The 15322-nt window shown below is 57.4% G+C and overlaps 6 protein-coding genes across 6 annotated transcripts in view; 4 read left to right on the top strand and 2 right to left on the bottom strand.

The window, feature by feature from the left end:
* Positions 1-311: 311 nt before the first annotated feature.
* Positions 312-3507, top strand: P884DRAFT_217322 (uncharacterized protein). The gene is made up of 2 exons (XM_069439348.1): positions 312-551; positions 639-3507. Exon 2 carries the CDS (start codon positions 671-673, stop codon positions 3290-3292), a length of 2622 nt encoding a protein of 873 aa, XP_069300455.1. The 5' UTR covers positions 312-551; positions 639-670; the 3' UTR covers positions 3293-3507.
* A 290-nt stretch (positions 3508-3797) lies between these two features.
* On the bottom strand, positions 3798-4766 carry P884DRAFT_76457 (emp24/gp25L/p24 family/GOLD-domain-containing protein). The gene is made up of 3 exons (XM_069446074.1): positions 4480-4766; positions 3927-4322; positions 3798-3839 (listed from the first exon to the last, which is right to left on the bottom strand). Exons 1-3 carry the CDS (start codon positions 4678-4680, stop codon positions 3822-3824), a joined length of 615 nt encoding a protein of 204 aa, XP_069300454.1. The 5' UTR covers positions 4681-4766; the 3' UTR covers positions 3798-3821.
* A 1176-nt stretch (positions 4767-5942) lies between these two features.
* P884DRAFT_193173 (ADP-ribosylation factor family-domain-containing protein) lies at positions 5943-6701 on the top strand (the record flags this gene model as incomplete). The annotated part of the gene is made up of 4 exons (XM_069437732.1): positions 5943-6099; positions 6191-6435; positions 6494-6559; positions 6615-6701. The coding sequence occupies 4 exons, from the start codon at positions 5943-5945 to the stop codon at positions 6699-6701; spliced, it is 555 nt and encodes a 184-aa protein (XP_069300453.1).
* A 923-nt stretch (positions 6702-7624) lies between these two features.
* On the bottom strand, positions 7625-10429 carry P884DRAFT_217312 (P-loop containing nucleoside triphosphate hydrolase protein). Its single transcript, XM_069439347.1, has one exon. It carries the CDS (start codon positions 10332-10334, stop codon positions 7911-7913), a length of 2424 nt encoding a protein of 807 aa, XP_069300452.1. The 5' UTR covers positions 10335-10429; the 3' UTR covers positions 7625-7910.
* Positions 10430-11591: 1162 nt separating this feature from the next.
* P884DRAFT_275049 (uncharacterized protein) lies at positions 11592-12382 on the top strand (the record flags this gene model as incomplete). The annotated part of the gene is made up of 3 exons (XM_069442799.1): positions 11592-11624; positions 11699-12216; positions 12289-12382. 3 exons carry the CDS (start codon positions 11592-11594, stop codon positions 12380-12382), a joined length of 645 nt encoding a protein of 214 aa, XP_069300451.1.
* Positions 12383-13821: 1439 nt separating this feature from the next.
* Positions 13822-15322, top strand: part of P884DRAFT_217305 (sulfate transporter family-domain-containing protein) — a 3833-nt gene continuing 2332 nt past the window's right edge. Inside the window, exons 1-3 of the mRNA XM_069439346.1 lie at positions 13822-14282; positions 14340-15098; positions 15148-15290. Of these exons, the coding sequence (XP_069300450.1) occupies positions 14069-14282; positions 14340-15098; positions 15148-15290 (1116 nt within the window). The 5' untranslated portion in view covers positions 13822-14068. The remainder of the gene's footprint in view (positions 14283-14339; positions 15099-15147; positions 15291-15322) is intronic.

Here is a 15322-nt window from a genome sequence, read left to right as displayed (position 1 = left end):
TGTACTGTAAAGAAGTGATCAATCCGCTATCAAAATGCCTATCCTCCCCACCATCACCGCACTGCACTGCGTAGTGTAAGAACGGCTTCGGAATTTCGACCCGCATATCAGTTCGACGATGTAACATGGAAAAAGAGGTGCGTGGTGATTGGCCCGCAATGTTCTCGCAGAAGCTTGGAAGCCTAGGCTGAGGTTGGTTGCTGGGCAACGCGAGCATGGCGCATGTCTACAGAGCTACCAACAACCACCAATCAAACAAAAGAGGATGATGCTCTCCCCGCCTGGGTTGGAAACCGGAATCAAGGCCGATCCGAGGCTCTCAATTTTCCAAGACCGCTCCACATTCCGCGCTGAAGAAGGCCCGGATGGCCCGTTCATGATCATTCGTTTGGATGTGTTGAACCGAGCGACTCCAAACGAGAGAGGGACCCGAGTCCCCAAGATACTAACTAGCCTTGGCCCCGTGCTCTCATCTGCCCTACCTTAACAAGCCACCTCCTCTGGAGTATAGTTACGCACGGGATGTTTACTCCTGGGCCGGACAACACCGAGTAAGAATGCCTTATCCTGATGCATCTCTGTTTTCTTACCCTATCGCGTCAATGAGCCTGGGGACCTGACAGACATCGACCGCATAGCAAGTCTACATCTCTCCCCATTTGAATTCAAGATGGGGTTGCTACCCTTCAAGCTCTTCCGGTCGCGGGAGACAAGGACACAGCAGCTGCCCTTATACAAGGAGGTCCCGGCTCCGAGGACGCGCAAAGCCAAACCACGAACGCCGCGCTCGCCCGTAAAAGAGCGTTATTCCGACTCAGAAGACTCGTCGGATGTTTCCGACGATGGCAACACCACCGACTCGTCCACCTCCAGCTCCGGCAGCTCGAGGCGGACATCATCCCCTGCCTCCTCGGCCGCGGCACCCATGCTCTCCAAGAGGCGGCCCGTAGCTCCGCCACGCCGCGCACCGGTCAGGAGATACCTGTACCGCCTGCCGAACAGGGTCATCCGCTTCCTGTGCTTCGGCATGATCTCGACCATCATCATCTTCATCTTCATTCTGGTCCGGGCCAGCCAGATTGAAAACAGAAGGATGGCAGAAGGGAAGGTGGAAAAGAAGCCAGTGCCGCCCCCCTGGGAGCAGTTCGAGTTTCTCACTCGGTACTACGGCGGCGTCAAGACCATCCTTCCCCTGGCCGACAACACGCCCCAGTACCCGCGGCTGGAGGAAGAGGGCCCCTACAACGCCAGCTACCCGCAGGAGAAACAACAACAACAAGAGGCAAAAGTCCCTCCAAGCAAGGCCTTTGTCGACTACCCGGGGGCGGGGTTGCCCAAGCCGGCTGACGGCATCCGCGAATGCTTCCTTGACAGCCAAAATACCCTCAAGGTGCCTTCCATCCGTTACTTCGAGGGTCGTCCACACGGTTTCCCGGACAATATCCTCGGCTCTTACGAGCTGCTCTCACTCCCGGAGGACATCTGCTTCGACCGCTACGGGAGGTACGGGCCATATGGCTACGGCTACTCGGTCCGGACCGGGGGCCTTGGTATCGGCGAGCACGGCGACCGCGAGGGCGCCGAGGCGGTTTGGAAGTCCGACCGGCGGATCGACTGGCGCAACATCGACTGGGCCGCCGCTCAGCGCCAGTGCTATAAGGCTAATGCCGAGCGCTTCAAGCCGTTGACGGTCCGGGAGGCTCCCCCTCGCGGCTTCTACATCGGCGACGGGCTCGAGATTCCCAAGCTGGCCACGCGTCAACAAGACGACCAAGACCAGCCCCTGCCCACGGACGAGGAGCCCGGGAGCGAAGAGCTCCCAAGGACCGCGGTTGTGCTCCGCTGCTGGGACGAGTTTCCCTGGCGGGAAGAGGACATTGTCAATCTCCGAGCCCTCATCGCCGAGCTGTCCCTGGCCTCGGGCGGCCGCTATGATGTCCACCTCCTGGTGCAGGTGCGCAACGATGCCAGGAACCCCGTCTGGGCCGACGACGACGAATATCGCAGCCGCATCAACGAGACCATCCCGGAAGAATTCCGCGGGATCGCCACGCTGTGGTCCGAGACCCAGATGCTCGCCGTCTACCAAGGTATCCGCGATCTATGGACGAGGGGGCCAGACCTGCCCGTCCACGGGTCCTACCGCGGCCTGCAGATGGCGATGCAGCACTTTGCTTACAACCACCCCGAGTACGACTACTTTTGGCAGTGGGAGATGGACATCCGCTACACGGGCCACTACCACGACCTCCTCTCCAAGCTCGAGCTCTGGGCCAAGGAGCAGCCCCGCAAGGGCCTGTGGGAGCGCAACGGGCGCTTCTACATTCCCCACGTCCACGGCAGCTGGGAGGACTTCAAGCAGATGGCCCGCGTCCAGACGGAGCACGGCACCGTCACCGCCGACAACATCTGGGACTCGGTACAGGTTGGCAACAACGACGGCGGCCGCGGCGGCGGCGGCGGCAGCAGCAGCAGCAATCTCGGCGAAAGACTGGCAACCCCCAAGAGTGAGCAGTCCGTCTGGGGGCCCCTACGCCCGGATTCCCCTGCCGACTGGTTCGAGCACGAGGCCGACCCAGAGCCCCCGACCACGTACGAGCGCGACAAGTACACGTGGGGCGTGGGCGAGGAGGCCGACCTCCTGACGCTCTCGCCTATCTTCGACCCGGACGGCACCACGTGGAAGCTGGCCGACGACATCACGGGGTACAACGAGACCGGGGGCAAGCCGCCGCGGCGGGCGCAGATCATCACGGCCTCTCGCATGTCGCGCCGCCTGCTGCTAACCATGCACCGCGAGACGGCCTTCAAGAAGCACCACGCCTTCCCCGAGATGTGGCCGGCGACGGTGGCGCTGCACCACGGCCTCAAGGCCGTCTTCGCCCCGCACCCCGTCTTCGTCGACCGCGTCTGGCCGCCCGAGTACATGGCCCGCGTCCTCAACGCCGGCCGCAACGGCGCCTCGGGCGGCGGCCGCGCCTCGGTCTACGGCGAGCGCGAGCACAACATGCGCGGCCTGACGTGGTTCTACAACGCCGGCTTCGCCGGCAACCTCTACCGCCGGTGGCTCGGCCTGCGCGTCAACAACGACGGCGGCGAGGAGTTCGAGACCACCGCCGACCTCAGCAAGAACGAGACCTCGGTCGGCACCATGCGCGGCGGCGAGGGCCGCATGTGCCTGCCCCCCATGCTGCTCCACCCCGTCAAGGAGGTCGATCTCCCCGTCGAGAGGGGGCATCCGCAGGAGGAGGAAGCCGCTCCGCCCCCTCCCGCGCTGGATCCTGCTGCTTAACGGTTATTTTTTTCTTTCTTCTTTTCCCTCCCTTGTCCTTTTCCTTTTCCTTGTCATTTTGCTTTTATTCCTTTTTTTTTTGGCTCGAGTTGTTCAGGTTCGGCGTTTGGGTATGATGTGCTAGGAAAGGGAAGAAGATCTGTAGGGTTACGATTTGATGATGAGATATGTAAACAAACAGATGGTTCTGCTTGGAGCTTGGACATGACATGCATTATGCGCCTTCGCGAAGATCGAACAATCCGTCTCAGTTATGTCCCTTCATATGGTAAATGACCCTACTATCGTCGTGGCTGTCACCTCTCAAGGTATGATATGTCCTTCGGCTCGTTTAGTTCATGTTCTTGGTGATCGTATAGGACCCGGACGCATGGGAATAGTTGATGGGACAGGCTTCGTCCAAGACGCCACACCAGAAGATCACCGGCGCCATTTTGGTCTTCCGAGTTTCCCCGTTTGCGCCACACATGCTGATATGTGATTTTGCATTGCCAATGTAATAACACTAACCACGTCGAGAAATGGCCGATTAAACAACCCTCTTGACCTGATTTAGAGAAGAACTGATGTTAGCAGGAACGCTCTTCCAACAATTTCCCCATAGCCTCCGGCGGCACCAGCACCAGCGACGTACCTCGAAGAACCTCCGCAGCCACCAGACCTGGAAGACGCTCTCGCCAATGACGACGCCAATCACAAAGATGTTCCACCACTTGACCCTGCTGTTGGTGCTCTCGGCCGTGTTGCGGTGGGTGCGCTCGCGCACGACGATGTAGGCCTGCTCGTCCTTGACCCGCTCCAGCATCTCCGACAGCTTGCGCACCTCGGCCTCGAGCGGGTCCTGCGGCGCGTCCGCCTCGGACACGTAGACGATGCCGTGCACGTTGAACGAGACCTCCTTGGACGACGCGCCCCAGTGCTCGTTGCCGAAGCAGTAGACGTACTTGCCGTCGTGCCGCGCGTTGAACGTGAAGTCGCCGTTCGACACCGACTTGTCGTTGACCTCGTACCCGCCCACGGGGTTGGTAATCTTAAAGAGAGAGAGAGAGAGGGTGAGGGTGTCAGCAAATATTACTGTTTGCACGGGTCGATCGATGTGCCCCGACTTGGGAATAGGGAAGAGGGAAAGGGAGAAGGGAAAGAGGGAGAGGGAGAGGGGGGGGAACATGTTTCCCGCAGCGTCATACCCAGAAGTCAATGTCGAGGTTGCCGGCGCTGCCAAACTCCCGGTCGCCAACCTGAAAGGTCACCGTCATCTTGTCGCCCGAGTGCAGGTTCTCGTGGAAGCACTCGCGCCCATGCGCCGGGAGCTGGATGTTGTGCGCCACTGCCGAGCTCAGCAGCAAGCTTGCTGAGAGCAGCAGCTTCGCTGCCGTTTGGAGAAACATGGCTGCCTGCTGTCGTCGTGTGGTGGCCCGCGCCGACACTGTGTTTGTTTTGATTTTTCGAGTTCCTGCCAGATATCCAGTGCAGTGCAGTGCAGTGTAGCGCAGTGCAGTTCCTTTTTCGGGCGGCTGCTTTCAGGGATTCGTCAAAGCGTCCAAGGACACCTTGGCGAGTTTTAGGCGGTTGATTGGCTCCAGGGGGACGTCGTCCACTGGATGGCTGGCTGCCAACAACTACGGATTACAACCAATGCAGACAGTGCGCGTGTGGGCCGGCCACGGGGGCACCCAGGTTGCCGACTCAGCAGGCACCTTCTCAGTGAGGGCGACTTGGGCCCCGGACTCGAGGCGGAGCTGCTGAAGGCTGGGTACGGTAGGGTAGGTAGGCCAAAAAAAAAGGAGGTGGCCCCGGTCCAATGTTGTTCCAGGCAACCCAGTACAAGTCAGGTACAGGTGACACGCGGTGGCAAGCAGAGCCATTGTCAGCCAGCGGGTCCGCAGATAAGGTGTCCTCAAGGTAGCGTGCACGGGCCTTGGAACGCCCTGGATGGGACCGCACCCCCGGTCAGCGCCCCAATCACTGCCTTCTCTGGCCTGGATCAGCCCGAGAACAACTTTCAAAATCCAATCCGTTTCCCCCCCAAAAGGCTTTCCTTTCACACCGCCATCGTAGCATCATAACCAGCGCCCAAACTCGCCGGTAAATAACCGCGTCGCCATCTCGGTCTGTCTTGGAGATTAATACCGAATAGTAAGTCGCTTTCTCTGTCGGCCGACTCCTCTCCGGTGGGTTTAGCGGCTTCGGCTTCTGCCTCGGTCTGCCTGCCGCCCGCTGCCTTCGAACCTCTTTGTCCCTGAAGGCCCCAAATCCCATCCACGCCCAAGTCTTGCGCGTCCCAGGACCCCAGCCTGCGCGTGGCTGCCTCACAATCCCGCTGCCCGCTGCCCACTGGTCGCTGACTAGCTTCCTTTGCCGGCGGTCTGGGATGCTTGGAGCCTCTGACCCCCAAGGGGACGCGCTGTGTATATCTGTCCTCAGATCAGATCACGCCAGTCAGCGGCCTTAAACCCACCATCCCCCCCCCAAAGTCCGGATTCCCTCGTGTCGCATTGTTACCGGATCCCTTTCGTTCAAAAAATCAAAGCCTTTCCCCTCCCCTCCCCTTCATTGCACACTCGCGCCATTGTTCGATTGCTTACATATCGGGCCTCGACAGATACCAACCCCTCTACTTCTCTCGGCTTGACCATTCAACACCACCAAGATGGGCCTAGGAGGATCCAAGATGTGGAGCTGGCTCTCCCTGCTCATGAAGCAGAAGGAGATGCGCATTCTCATGGTTGGTCTTGACGCGGCCGGAAAGACCACCATTCTGTACAAGCTCAAGTTGGGCGAGGTCGTCACTACCATCCCGACCATCGGTACGGTCCATTCCCGATCCTGAGCAGGGCGGCTTGCACTGCTCCTCTGGCGCGACCAGGCGCGAAATGCTAACTTTGTCGTCCCTCCAAGGCTTCAACGTCGAGACCGTCGAATACCGTAACATTCAGTTCACCGTCTGGGATGTCGGTGGCCAGGACAAGATCCGTCCTCTGTGGAGACACTACTTCCAGAACACCCAGGGTATCATCTTCGTCGTCGACAGCAACGACCGTGACCGTGTGCCCGAAGCCCGCGAGGAGCTGCAGCGCATGCTCAACGAGGACGAGCTGAGGGACGCCCTTCTCCTGGTCTTCGCCAACAAGCAAGATCTTCCGGTGAGTATTCGCATTGCTCCAGTCTAGCAAAGACGAGCTGCTGACGACGCCGGTCTAGAATGCCATGAGTGTTGCCGAGATCACAGACCAGCTCGGCCTCCACAGCCTGCGGCAACGCACCTGGGTACGATACCCACCCCTGCCACTGCACGATCCTACCCGTACTAACCGTGCCGCAGTACATCCAATCCACCTGCGCCACCTTGGGTGACGGTCTCTTCGAAGGTCTCGACTGGCTCGCCCAGGAAATCAAGAAGCACAACTAAAGCAATCCTGCAACACCGGGGACCGGTCCTCCTCGCCCCCCCTTAGCCAAGCATGGCTCGATTGTGCTCTATCAGATATTCCACGTTAGGCAAACAGTCGACTAGCCCATAGATCAGCAGCTCTGGCGGTTTGGTGCATGCATCGTGACCACCGCTTACGAACGAGAAGATGAACGCGGGGAGGGTGGCCGACACTCATTTTGAAACTCCTGGTCACTTTTTCGGAAAGACGGAGGAGGCGCACTGGGTTGGGATCATGTACAATTTGATACACTCGTCAGGGAGAGACAAACAGTTCACTCACTGCTTTCCTCGACCCCAGAGACCAGGCCAAGTGGCTTCGCCGTATGTGCTGTACCGAGAGGATCGGAGAAGAGAACGAGTGCCTGGCCCGGGGGAAACACGCAGCGGGTTGTGCTTGGTTGTGCTTGGAGTATAACGCGAGCAAGGGCTGTAAACAGTACGGGTAATCATCAAATGTCGATTTTGCGGTTTCTGCTCTTTTCTTTTGCTCTTGCTTTTCCTACTTTGAAATTCTCCCGTTGTCCCACCCGTTCGAGACGCGAACATGTTTTACACCGCGAGGTGCAACAATAGGCAGTAACTCCAGCATGTGCAAGTGTGCGGGAGAGTGTGTGTGTACCGGGTGTGTGTATTTGTCTATACCTCTCAGGCAGGTCAAGGAGACTGGAGTCCGTCTAGATATGGAGGACATTAATATTGATCGGCCCCTTCCAGGGAACCATGGGCGCCATGAATTAATTCATCCTCGGGATCCGAAAGGCGCACAATATACGATGCTATGTCGTTCTACTACTACTCAAGTAAAGACTCTCCGTCGAGGCGCATATATTGCCTGCGAGGTTAAGCCGGTGGTGGGGCGGGAAAGGCGCACGAAGATGAACGTGATGGAAAATGAACATGGCGGAATTTTTGGATTGAGTGGGCTTAGAGCTACCTAGTATGCTACATTTATACATGATATGCTTCCTGTTCCTTGGGGCTGACAACCTTCTATCCCGCCGGTGGCATGCCATCCTTTCGAACACCCCGTAAATGATTCTCCCTTCCGCGGAACGCTTTTCCAATGACGACGTGGCGAGTCGGACAACAAAACGGATATACCCCAACATAATATACATTATTGTACACAAAATAAAAATCATCGTAAATCGTCATCAATAGCCAAAGGATGCCGAGCATCTAGCGTCAGGCCGTGGCCGCGGTCTCCTGTTCCGCCGCGCCGCCGTCGCCAGCGCCGCCGTGCAGGGCCGAGATGGTCAGTCCGTCCTTGTCGTCGTTCACCGTCACGACGGCAGTGTCGCCCGTCTTGATCTCTCCGCGGATGATCTTGTCGGCGAGCCCGTTGCCGATCTGCGTCGTGATCAGGCGGTTGAGCGGGCGGGCGCCGAACTTGGGGTCGTAGCCGCGCTCGGCCAGCCACTGGCGCACGTCGTCGGCCGCGCTCAGCGTGATGCGCCGGTCGCTGAGCCGCTCCTGCAGCTCCCGGAGGCGGATGTCGACGATGTCGCGCAGCGCCGGCAGCGAGAGGCGCTTGAAGACGATGAAGGAGTCGATGCGGTTGAGGAATTCGGGCGGGTACTGCGACGAGACGACGTCCATGACGGCGGATTTGACCTTGGGATCAATCTCGCCATCGGGGGTTTCTTGGTACGGGTGGCTGGAGTCCGCACCGACCAGGATGTCGGCCCCCAGGTTGGAGGTGAGGACGATGATGGTGTTTCTGAAGTCGACCTTGTGGCCCTGGGCGTCCGTCAGGTAGCCCTCGTCCAGGACCTGGAGGAGCAGGGCCGAAATGTCGCGGTGCGCCTTCTCAAACTCGTCGAAGAGGAGCACTGCGTAGGGCTTGCGCCGGACGGCTTCGGTCAGCTGGCCAGCGTCCTCGTAGCCGACGTAGCCCGAAGGAGCACCGATCAGGCGGGAGATGGTATGCTTCTCCTGGAACTCGCTCATGTCAAAACGGACAACGGCGGATTCGGTGGAGAAGAGAAAGCCGGCGAGCTTCTTGCATAGCTCCGTCTTGCCGACGCCAGTGGGGCCGAGGAAGAAGAAGGACGCGAGCGGCCGGTTCTCGCCGCTGAGGCCGGCTCTCTGCATCCTCACCGCATCTGCGACTGCCTTGAGGGCCTCGTCTTGGCCACGGACAGACTCGCGTAGGATATCCTCCATGTGGATCAGTCTCTCAGTGTGACCGCTCGTGAGCTTCGAGACCGGAATTCCGGTGACCCTCGAGACAACGTTGGCGATATCGTCTGCCGTGACCGAGTCATGGATCAAAGCGCCCTCGTCTGCTGGCCTCTCGCCGTCCTTTGGCAGTTTCTTCTCGAGGTTCGGAATGACGCCGAATCTCAGCTCCGACGCCCTGGCAAAATTGCCTTCCCGCTGCGCCATCTCCAATTCTATCCGGGCTTTGTCGAGCTCGGCTTGAGTCTGTTTGATGGCGTCGATCTCGGCCTTTTCTTTCTCCCACTTCTCCGACAAGGCTCGCGCTTCTTCTTGGTAGTTGCTGAGATCGGCCTCGAGCTTCTCCCGCCGCTCTTTGCTTGCGACGTCCTTTTCTTTCCGGAGGCTCTCGAGCTCAATCTGAATGGTCACGATCTTCTGATCGAGCCGCAGGATATCCTCGGGTTTGCTTTCTTGCTGTAGCCTAAGGGAGCTTGCGGCTTCGTCCATCAGATCGATCGCCTTGTCGGGCAGGAAGCGGTCGGTAATGTAACGGTTCGATAATGTTGCGGCGGCAACCAGCGCACCGTCGGTGATACGGACACCGTGGTGAACCTCATACTTGTCCTTGATACCGCGAAGGATGCTGATTGTGTCTTGTACCGTTGGCTCGCTGACGAGGATCGGCTGAAATCGTCGGGCGAGAGCAACGTCCTTTTCAATCTGTCGGTACTCGGCCAGCGTCGTGGCGCCGCAGCATTGTAGTTCGCCCCTCGAGAGAGCGGGCTTTATAAGGTTCGACGCGTCGATGGAACCCTCGGCCTTGCCGAGCCCGAGAAGGGTATGGAGCTCGTCGATGAAGAGAATGACCTCGCCGTTTGATTGTTGGACCTCGGTCAGCACCTTCTTGAGTCGCTCCTCGAAGTCTCCTCTGAACTTTGCGCCGGCAATGAGGGATCCGAGATCAAGAGCAACGACCCGTTTGTTCTTGATACTCTCTGGGACAGCACCCCGCACAATCTCCAGAGCCAGCCCTTCGAGAACAGCCGTCTTGCCAACGCCGGCGCTGCCGATCAGGACGGGATTGTTCTTCGTCCGCCGGGAGAGGATTTGTATTGTCCGCTGAATCTCGGCCGATCGTCCGATGACAGGGTCCAACTTGCCCGCCTTCGCTTTCGCTGTCAGGTCGACTCCGTATTGCTCGAGCGCCGGCTTTTCTGGCTCGCCTCCGAGATTCATGCGGTACGTGCCGCCGGGCGGATGTGGCCTGCCATTGGAGTATGTTCGAATCGCGACGCTGGGAAGAAGTCGTAGGGAGTTCGTGGCCGCCGTTATCCGCGGGGCAGCCGAAAGTGACCGTGGAATTTGAGGCTGTCGCAAGGAGCCCCTCGAAGCAGCGGCGAGCCGCCTCGACGCAGTTGACGCTGCTAGTTGTAGTCTTGCTTGCATCTTACGAAATTGGTTTCAAGATCGAGAACAGAGATAATTGCATCAATAGCGCAGATGCAAAGCGTATCTCACATCTCTAATGTCCGTCCCGAACATCCGAAAACGGTGGCGATCCTAAAGCGGCCATGCGATGCGCCAGAGAGCTGGAACTTGTGACGAATGCTCTCGCAGCTTCTCAGACCCACCCGCTCTCTTATCTTATCAGAGTTCCATCGTTTTGTTGGTTGGGCCTGGGTCCGTGCTTCCATTTATTGACTTTTTAAGGAGTTCAAAATAACGGAATTTTTTTTTTCGCTTCTTTCCAATAACCAGCAAGACGGCCAAGGGTGTTGGTTGTCGGCGGCCAACTGGTTGTCAACAATTTTGCCCAGTGATGTGTAAGGTATGTACCTTTCGGTTTGCTCTGATCTGCTTCCCGACAATCATTCTATCTTTTCCTGATGATACATTTTGGTCCGTGTTGCCGAAGCAGCCTCAAGACCTGCAGATGAGGACAAACTCCTGCATTGACATGCGTTTCTGATTCTATATTCTGTATTTTGGCATACTGGGACTGTTTTTCCCGGCATTCGCTAATCATTCCTGCGCGCAGATGGTTGACCTTGTTTCGAAAGGCTTTCCACGGATCACGTCTGCTTGTTGAATCTCCAACCGGTCCAACTACGGAAACCACGGAACCGTTGTTTCTCTAAAGCTCTTGGGTGTTATCCGGCTTAGTAGGTGTTGCTGAAGACGCTCAGCGCCACCGGACTTATCGGTTGGTAGTACGGCTCGTCTTGTAGCAGGTTCAATTGTGCCCTCTACTGGGAACCTACAGCACTCCAAAATCAATAGCAAAACAAGAAATATACGGATTATATGTGTGCCTCCGATAAATCCATTCGCTATGGGATCAAGCTCCTGGCCGATTCCACACATGTCAACACGTCCCAATATCGATCGGATAGAGGCTTGCTTGCTGAATATCAATGATGTGCTACTTGAAAAACGTGCTGTTAAGTTTACGAGTAGGCAGGAGCCTTGTAAAGGCAACTTGTGTACATACGGATGACATAGGACAAGCAGAGTAGCATGAAGTGAAAGTGGGGACAACCGCGCTGTCCAATTGATGCCCTGCACCTAGCATCTGGCAATCCCGACGCGGCGCGACGCAACTCGCTCCTGCCCCTCCAAACCATCAGCAATCGATTTTTAAAGTCTGCACGCGCCTTCAACATAACTTAATTCAACTGGACGGTCCAGCAAAGCTTCTTTAAGATGCCTATGTACGGAGATCTGGGCAACAAATTGGTACGGAACTGGTCTAGCTGCCAGTCTCTCATTCTCTCATTCTCTCATTCTCATCACTGACCCACTCATACCAGGTTCAACATGCCAAACGAACACAGAACCTGGCGCATCTGCCGCCGTATCAGACCGAGCTTGTCCGTGCTGTGACCCGAGAGGTGCGAGACTTGGACAAAGATGTGGCGAGCCTGCTCGAGCCATTCCAGGGTTCGTTCGACCCCTCAGCAGACCAAGCCACGGCATGCACCTTGCTGGTCAACCACCTGTCCATGCGCAGGAACAAACGCTGCCTTCTTGCATACCACAGGACGCGTACCGACAAGCTCGAGGAGCTGGTCTGGAAGGGGGTCGACATCCTCGACCTTGCTGGTCAACAGGCAGGTGGCGCTAATGGTGCGCTTGCCGCCGAGAGCGGAGGAAGCAGCAGTCTGAGCCCTCAGGAAGAGGATTACGTTCGCCAATACGGAGATTTACTCGCTGCCTACAAGGGGCAATGGACAGACATTGACTTGACCGGGAGTCTCGAGCCGCCAAGGGATCTATTCATCGATGTGCGGGTGCTGAAGGATGCGGGCGAGATCCAAACAGAATATGGGTAGGTCTCCGTCAGGTTATTTCCGGGGTCCTCCCATTCCGAGCTGGGGAGCGGAGCTGATTTGTCTTGCAGCGCCATCAACTTGACAAAGAACAGCCAATTTTATGTCCGCCAAGGCGATGTGGAACGATTGATCGCTCAAGGCTACCTTCAAAAGCTTGGTTGAAGCTCCGTTCTATTGAAGTGTTTCTTGGTACTTTGAAAAGGCCAAGGGATTCCGACCGGACCTTCGCACATCCATCCACCGATACGTTAAGGCACCATGGTAAAAAAGGCATGGGTCCAAGGATAGTTCAAGATTCCCCCTGGCCTGTGGCCACTCATGCGGGTGGGTGATCGAGTTCGCGGAAGGTGGTACAGACTGGAGGGCAGCTGGCGGTAGCTCGCCACAATGGTGGCGGAAGACGAGGTCCCTTTTGCGCCAACACACCAGGGAGCAAACGGCAATGCCATATAACCATGGCGCCATGCTATGTAGTCCTTACGCAGTACTGATGCGCCCCGCTCGGCGGCACCCGCCGTGTCCGTATGACGGGCCGGAATGCGGACGTGCATATCCGGGGCCTTGCAGCTCAAGGGAAGCAGTACGCAAGACGAAGCATCGAAGGCTGGGGGGAAGACGGGAAACGAAGGCTAGCTCCCATTTCGAGACACTGTGCATGGGACCTGGTATATTGGCTCAATTGGGCACGGGGATGTTGGTAGGTCCGAGGGAGCCTCCCAAGTATGACGGCCCGACTGCGGGCGCACACTCGAGGCCTGTCGTACTTGGCCATCAAATCCCTCGTCTTGGATATCATCAGGTAGTATCCGTACAGTGGGATATCGAGAGTTGGTTTGCAGCTGCACTGGCCAATCCACGCCCAGCGGCCAGTGACATCCCGCAGTGAGCGGCCGCATCCCCACCCCGCCGCAGCAAACCAGGAATTCAACAGACCTGCAGCACGGGCTGGCCAGGAAAATTTCTTGCCAATCGGGAGGCGGCACTTCACAGTAGGTGTACTGTATCGCCCTGAGACCAGATCACGATGCAGTAAACAAGTTGTAGCTAAGGTCTCTAGGAAAACAAGACTCGTAGAGGTTGATTTTGAATGTGAAGAGAATTGAAGATATGGCACAACTACACGATTATGCTTAGCAATTTAGATCGGACTTGATTCCCATGGAGCAGGTGCTTTCTCCAGTCCCAGGACGTGCCTTGGCTGCCCCAGCGGCTCAAAAAGTCAATCCACACTGTTATTGCATCATCCTACATTTGCCTGTCGTTCTGCCCCGCCGACCCGCGTCTTGTCAACGGTCCAGGCCTTCATGTATCTCAATTAGGAGGTGAGGAATTGGACCCGTACGGTAGCATGCCGGGCTTCAGCACAGAGCTAGCGGCTGAAAGTTTGGAATCTAGAGGAATCTGTACCCATACCAGCAGTAAGTGAGTGCTTGGATACCATGGACTGTTGGCCGGAAGTTACGACCTTCCATAGCGCACAGGTGGGGCCCCCACCAACTGAAAATACCACGGCCCGTCTTGCGGCTTATCTGTGATCGCCTTCACATGGTAACCTTATTTCCATTGCCGATTCCATCATGTTACCCATTCCGCCCGCTGCTTGACGTGCTGCTCGAATCAACCAGTTGTCCCGCGCGGGCCGGTAATCCAGCTGCTTTAGGAGCTGCTGTCGACTCCAATCCTCCCCTTTCCGGCGCTCGGTACATACATCCCATGCATCGACCTACCTTGCGCAAGTCGCTCGTCATCGCAAGGGTCTGTGTCGTTTGCCCTGGTGGAACCACCATGTACACGCTGTTGGCAAATCTGCTGCAGACCACGCCTTAACCATCTGTTACCCATTTCATCATGTCGTCGCCGGGTCTCGGCCGCTCGTGGGGGAGGAGTCCCTCCTTCGCCTCGTCCCATTCGCAAGAAGAAGAACTCCCATCCGCCTCGAGCCAACTACAGCTCTCCCGCAAAACCAGCAATGATGGAAAGTTACTCTCTTCTTCGGCGAGTTCAGTCACGTACCGGGAACCTCTGAGGTCCTTCATCCATGGTACCGTCAGAGGCCGTCTAGGTGAGGCTCCTTGCCAAAGCTTACGCGGGAGGGCTGATGCTGACAACCAGGGACCAGCACCGCTCGACAGTGCAGAGTCGGCACGCTCAGTGCGCGAGGAAACCGCCGAGATAGCCGACTACTTTCTCTCTGACAAGCCGGACGCCAGGAGCAGCCCGTTCCCTCGCCGAGCGCAATCTGCGTCCTCCCCAACACCGCGACCTTCCGTGGAGTCACCTGGTCCCGAGTCAGGCCCGTCACGGTCCACCGATACAATAGCCGAAGTTTCAGAGCCGCCCTCTCCCCAAGACACTCACGAGCCTGCCGGTCCTTCGATGCTCACAACTATGTTGAAGAGGTCACCACCGGACAAAGACGACTTCATTACGCCAAAGGAGCGCAATTCACATGAGGGCGGCATCCCAGCCGAGGAAGCTGACGACGAGGAAGAGGCCCCGCTGAGCAGGGTACAAACCGTCGAGTATCGGCCGTTGGATCCCCGTCCGGATCATTCAGACAACACCAACGAGACATCACCGTTGCTGGCTGCCGCAGCGTGGGAACGTTCGGGGGGGAGCTACGGGGCTGGCCACCAGGATCATCAAGATGCCGACTTGGAGGGCCGGAAGAGTCTTCTCCGAAAGAAGTGGCTGGCAAGAACGGCCGATTCCCTGCGGGAAACCAGGGCCCGAGTGGTTATTATCCTCCCGGCAATTGGCAACCCAAAGCGTTGGGATCGCCATCTCCTTTGGGAAAATGTCGTTGTCGCTCCGATTGCCTGTCTTCCCGCCGTCATCGTCGGGTTGCTTCTCAACATCTTGGACGCACTGTCATACGGTGAGCTTCATCGTTTGAATTTGGTTGTCCGTCCGTTGACTCGGCACAGGCATGATCTTGTTCCCTCTGGGAAGCCCCATCTTCGCGAGCTTAGGGTCTGCCGGGATATCAATGTTCTACGTCAGCTGTATCATTTCGCAGCTAACGTTCTCATCGGGGAGCATATTCAAGGGTGGCGTTGGCTCTGAGTTGGTGAGTCCTCCATAACACACCCTCCTCCCCCC

This window comes from Thermothelomyces heterothallicus (genome assembly GCF_042370625.1).
Source record: "Thermothelomyces heterothallicus CBS 202.75 unplaced genomic scaffold P884_scaffold_3, whole genome shotgun sequence".
In the NCBI taxonomy this organism is placed as follows: Eukaryota; Fungi; Ascomycota; class Sordariomycetes; order Sordariales; family Chaetomiaceae; genus Thermothelomyces; species Thermothelomyces heterothallicus.
Note: the sequence above shows the minus strand (reverse complement) of the source record. Positions and strands in the feature narration are given on the sequence as shown.

Coding starts and splice junctions, on each gene's coding strand:
- P884DRAFT_217322 (XM_069439348.1), top strand. CDS start 671: ATGGGGTTGCTACCCTTCAAGCTCTTCCGGTCGCGGGAGACAAGGACA.
- P884DRAFT_76457 (XM_069446074.1), bottom strand. CDS start 4,680: ATGTTTCTCCAAACGGCAGCGAAGCTGCTGCTCTCAGCAAGCTTGCTG. Junction 4,323..4,479: donor ACCTCGACATTGACTTCTGG/GTATGACGCTGC, acceptor TCTCTCTTTAAG/ATTACCAACCCCGTGGGCGG.
- P884DRAFT_217312 (XM_069439347.1), bottom strand. CDS start 10,334: ATGCAAGCAAGACTACAACTAGCAGCGTCAACTGCGTCGAGGCGGCTC.